At 66.8% G+C, this 4,464-nt stretch overlaps 2 protein-coding genes across 2 annotated transcripts in view; both read right to left on the bottom strand.

Moving 5' to 3' along the window:
• F751_0791 (Pleiotropic drug resistance protein 15) overlaps window positions 1-2,285 on the bottom strand; it is a gene marked incomplete at both ends in the record, with an annotated part of 9,469 nt that extends 7,184 nt beyond the window's left edge. The window contains 7 exons of the mRNA XM_011403235.1: window positions 42-196; window positions 344-888; window positions 1,073-1,154; window positions 1,343-1,420; window positions 1,544-1,823; window positions 1,954-2,165; window positions 2,259-2,285. Of these exons, the coding sequence (XP_011401537.1) occupies window positions 42-196; window positions 344-888; window positions 1,073-1,154; window positions 1,343-1,420; window positions 1,544-1,823; window positions 1,954-2,165; window positions 2,259-2,285 (1,379 nt within the window). The remainder of the gene's footprint in view (window positions 1-41; window positions 197-343; window positions 889-1,072; window positions 1,155-1,342; window positions 1,421-1,543; window positions 1,824-1,953; window positions 2,166-2,258) is intronic.
• Window positions 2,286-3,330: 1,045 nt separating this feature from the next.
• F751_0792 (hypothetical protein) lies at window positions 3,331-4,408 on the bottom strand (the record flags this gene model as incomplete). Its single annotated transcript, XM_011403236.1, has 2 exons — window positions 3,331-3,439; window positions 4,077-4,408. 2 exons carry the CDS (start codon window positions 4,406-4,408, stop codon window positions 3,331-3,333), a joined length of 441 nt encoding a protein of 146 aa, XP_011401538.1.
• Between the last annotated feature and the right edge of the window lie 56 nt (window positions 4,409-4,464).

The raw sequence follows: 4,464 nt of genomic DNA on the forward strand, positions 1-4,464 counted from the left end.
CCCCACACCCCCCCCCCCCCCCCCCCCCCCCTTCCGCGCACTTGTAGGTGGGCAGGTCCAGGGCGCCCGGCTCCGGCCTGTAGGGCGCGGCCAGCTCGTTCTCCATGTCCAGCGCGATGGGGTGCTTGAGGTAGGCATCGCGTATGGTGGAAGCCGTGACGTACTCGTACGCCCTCGTGTTGTCCACCCAGTATTTCTGTGTGGGGGGGAGGGGGGGGGGAGGACAGTGGAGCGACGGCAGGGTGCAGCCGCTCAAAGCCGGAGTGCCGCCGATGAAGCCACCCGCGCCCAGCACTCTCTTCGTTCAGACGCCCCAGACCGTGGCAGCCCACCCCACAGGCACCTGCTGGTCGGAGGGAGTGGTGACCTCCTGCAAGAAGTCGGCCACACCCTTGCGGGCGGGGCAGGCCAGGCCAAAGCGCTCGAAGATGTCGGCCACGCTCTCGCGCGGGCCATGGTAGCAGACCAGGCCGCCCGAGATGAGGATGACGTCGTCGAAGAGCTCGTAGGTCTCGGGGGAGGGCTGGAGCAGGGCGACGAGCAGCGTGGCGCGGCGGATGTGGGCGATGGCGCGCAGGGAGTTGGTGATGTTGAAGGTGGTGTTGGAGTCCAGGCCCGTAGAGATCTCGTCCGCCACCAGGACCAGGGACTGGGAGACGCCCACCTCGCCTGTGCCCAGGCGCTTGCGCTGGCCTCCGGAGATGCCGCGCAGCATCTGGTTGCCCACAAGCGTGTCGGAGCAGGTGTCCAGGCCCAGCAGGCGGATGATGGCCTCCACGGCGATGGAGTTGGAGTGGCCAAAGGCGATGGCGCGCATGTACGCGTCCACGCCGGGGTCGGGAGTCACGCCCGCCTCCTTCTCCCGCGCCAGCACCGTCTCCAGCAGGTCTGTGGGTGGGTGGATGTGTTATGTGGAGGTGATGAGCAGGGCAGGGGGTGGCTTGGGTGCTGAAGGCCAACAGTGACCCCCCATTGAATCTGCATGACCCTGAGTCCCACCACAGCGTGCAGCCCCGCGTGCAGATGCCTCGTTCCGCCTCCACGCCAGCGCCAGCATGCACTCCAAGCTCACCTTTCATGTGGCTGGAGGACTGGCACTGGGCCGCAAAGTCGATGGTCTCGCGCACGGTCAGCTCCCCAAAGTGGGTGTCGAACTGCGGGGTTGGGGGGTGAAATGACATGAGCTCTGGAGCTTGGAACCCCCTGACTCATACAAGACTGGCCCCGAACCCTCAAGACCTGGGACCCAGCCAGCCAGCACTATTGTCTGCGAGGCCGTTCCACGAATGAATGCTGCAGGGAAGTACACATAACCCATGCCCAGCAATGCACTACCACACACCTGATTGACATAGGAGGCAACGCGCTCGGGCATGAACTCATTGAAGTTCTTGCCGTTGTATGTCACGGAGCCGGTGACCTGAGAGCCAGGGGGAGAAGACAGGCTGCATGAGACGAGGCGGGGCAAAGCACTCCCTCCGCTCAGAGACCCGCACCTGCCACCATGCACCCTCGCATTTTCCCCCTCCCCTGCCGCCCTCACCTTGAGATCGCTGCTGTGGCGGTAGCGCCCCACGAGGGCCTTCATGAAGGTGGTCTTGCCGGAGCTGGGGGGTCCGAGGATGAGGGTGAGCCTGCCGGGCCGCAGGATGCCGCTAGCGTCGTGCACGATGGACAGGGGGCGCTTAGGCTCGGTCCAGGAAAGGAAGGCGTGCGACACGGAGTGGGGGAGGGTGGGCAGCTCCTTGTCGCCCACCAGGGCATTGGTCTCCACCGACATGTGATGGTACCGAATGGTGACCGTGGGAGGGTACACCTCGACCCTGTGAACAGGTGGCGCCATGGAGGGAGGGTCGGGATCTGCAGTGCCCCTTGCACTCCCTGGCATGTACTTTTATGCAGCCAATCACAGCACAGCCATCCACTCTCCTCCTTGCCCTTCGTCAAACTCACTTTGTGAGGCGGGCATGGACGCCCTCCATCATGTCGACCTCAGCGTTGTGCTTCTGGATCGGCACCAGCTGGTCCAGCAGCTGGACGGAGCCGATCTTGGTGAGCCGCTTGGCGTCCACCACCTTGACCCCTTGGCCATCCGCATCCTTCAGGACGACAGACCTCCTGGCATGCTTGGCCTTCAACTGACTCAGAGCCGTCTCTTTCAGGGCCTGCAAGCGTGTGCGGGGGGCAGTGGGCGTGAGGGGTGACCTGAATCGAGCCCAAGGCACGGCTGGTGGTGGGGGTGTGACGGCTGCACCTACCTGGAAGTCGCGGTCATTATTGGACATCGCGCTCCTCTGCGACAGGCGTGAATCATTTCGTCCTTCAACATTTCCAAAGGCAACCGGTACAAGAGACCCGGCGCCGTCCAGGCTTGCCATATGGGCTGTTGAACCCGAGGCTGTTCCTGGCCGCGATATGAATATGCTCGTGCCCTCCGGCCGTCTTTGCCTGAACCCAAGCTCGTTCGATGGCTCCTGGTCGCCGTAACAAATAGATAGTACTTGGCGTTCTGCCTATTTGATCGTGTTACAGGGTAATTATCTGTTTGTGTCAAGTCACATAAGGTAACGTAAACCTCACGGCAAACTTTTTGTTATGCTCGTATGATTTTTCGCATCGACCATTCTCTCGGCGCTCATTTTAAGATTTACTCACAGTCGAGGCGAGCGAACCTCAGGTACTGGAGTTGACCTGGAGCATGTGTTACTGTGGTGTGTAGGTGCACGGTTGGACGGCCAACCCAGATCATGAGCCAGGACCTGACAGGCGGCCTCGGTGCATGACGCCAGGGAGGTTGGCAGACCTCTACAAAAGCTGCTCTCGAAGCCTGCACAGAGCTTCCTGCTAATCCACTTGCCTCGACACTTCTTTCGTACCGGCATTGTGGGACAGGAGCACCATGCCCCTTGGTACCTGCCAGGTTGCATTCCCCATGCGCAGCTTATATCTGCAGAGGAGGGTCTCCCCCGACAGCTTTGAGAAGGTACATGTACAATAACGTCGACAATATCTCTTTGTATAGGGAAGTATCATGCGTCCGTAGGTCGTGGACCAAGTCTTGGCGGTTCAGCTTGGTGGGCAAACGGTGCGGCCATCAACGCTCGCCAGGACCGCGACGAGTCCCACCCGGGCCGCAGCTCGCAATCCCTGGGCTGCCTCCCCCGCCCTCGCCCGTCCGGGACTCTCCCTCTTCTCTGCTTCTCCCACGCTGCAGTCAGTCACAACCAACAGTACACAGTGCCAGCACACGCGCGCACACACAGTGGCCAGGTATGGGTGCGGGGGGGTGGGGCCATGGTGGCGCCAGTGTGCCCCCACGAGCCGGCACCATCACTGGCCCGGGGGTCGCAACCGGGGGGGCCGCCCCCGTGACGCAGGGCCCCCGTCGTCGGAGTCGTACTCCTCGTCCATGCGCAGGCCGGAGGGCCGGATCTCCATGCTCCACTCGTCGTGGGGCGAGGTGGGGAGCGGGCCGGGCACACCCCGCCCCGCCGCGGGCGCCGGGGTCGCGACGTCAAACGGCGACAGCGCTGGCACGCCCGGCCGCGGCGAGGCGTCGTCGGCGCCGTCGCCCGGGCGGTCCCCGCCCCACAGCCCCGCCAGCAGCGACACGGAGCGCCGCGCCGGCTGCCGCGCCGCGCCGCGCGCCGCGGCAGCGCCGTCGCCGCCCCCGCCCTCGCCGGCCGTGGGCGAGGCGGGGGGGAACCAGGGCAGGCCCGGGCGGCGCTGGGCCGTGTCCGAGGTGCTGAGGGTGCGCACGACGCCGCGCAGCGAGGGCAGGCCCTCCTGCCGGCGCGGGCTGGCGCTGCGACTGCGCCCCGCCACGCCCCCCGCCCCGTCGCTGCTGGCCTCGCTGCCGCTGCTCTCCGCGGCGCCGGCGCCGCGCCACCGCTGCGCGGCGCCAAAGGCGCTGTGGCCCAGGTACGGCGGCGGCTCCGAGCGCCGCTGCACGGCGCCGCCCGCGCTGGAGCGCGACACGCGCACCGCGGAGACCTCCTCCTCCCCCATCCTCCCCCTCGTCGTCCTCGTCGGAGCCCGCCACGCCTGCGCCCCGCGCGCGGCCGCCCCACGCGTACGGACGGTGCTGCAGGCGGTAGCGGGTGTAGCTGTCGCGGCGCGTGGTGGGGATGCCCTCGCTCCCGCTGCTGGAGGGCAGGGGCTCGTCGTCCTCCTCCTCCCCTGCCGCGCTGTCCTCGTCGCCGCCGCCGCCGCTGCTCGACCGCGCCGTGCGGCGCGCGCCCTCGGGCGACGACCGCGTGCGCCGCTCGGGCAGCACGCCCTCGTACGCCATGCTGATGCGCGGCGCCATGACGTCGTCCTCGTCGTCATCGGCGCCGGACCCGCGGCGGGGCACGCGCGGAGCAAAGTGCTGCGCGGGGGCGGAGCGCGCACCCGCCCCGCCAAACATGGGGAAGGCGGGGGGGAGGTTGTAGGAGTTGCCCGTCGACCCCGCCGCGGAGCCGC

Source organism: Auxenochlorella protothecoides (assembly GCF_000733215.1).
Source record: "Auxenochlorella protothecoides strain 0710 unplaced genomic scaffold scaffold112, whole genome shotgun sequence".
Lineage (NCBI taxonomy): Eukaryota > Viridiplantae > Chlorophyta > Trebouxiophyceae > Chlorellales > Chlorellaceae > Auxenochlorella > Auxenochlorella protothecoides.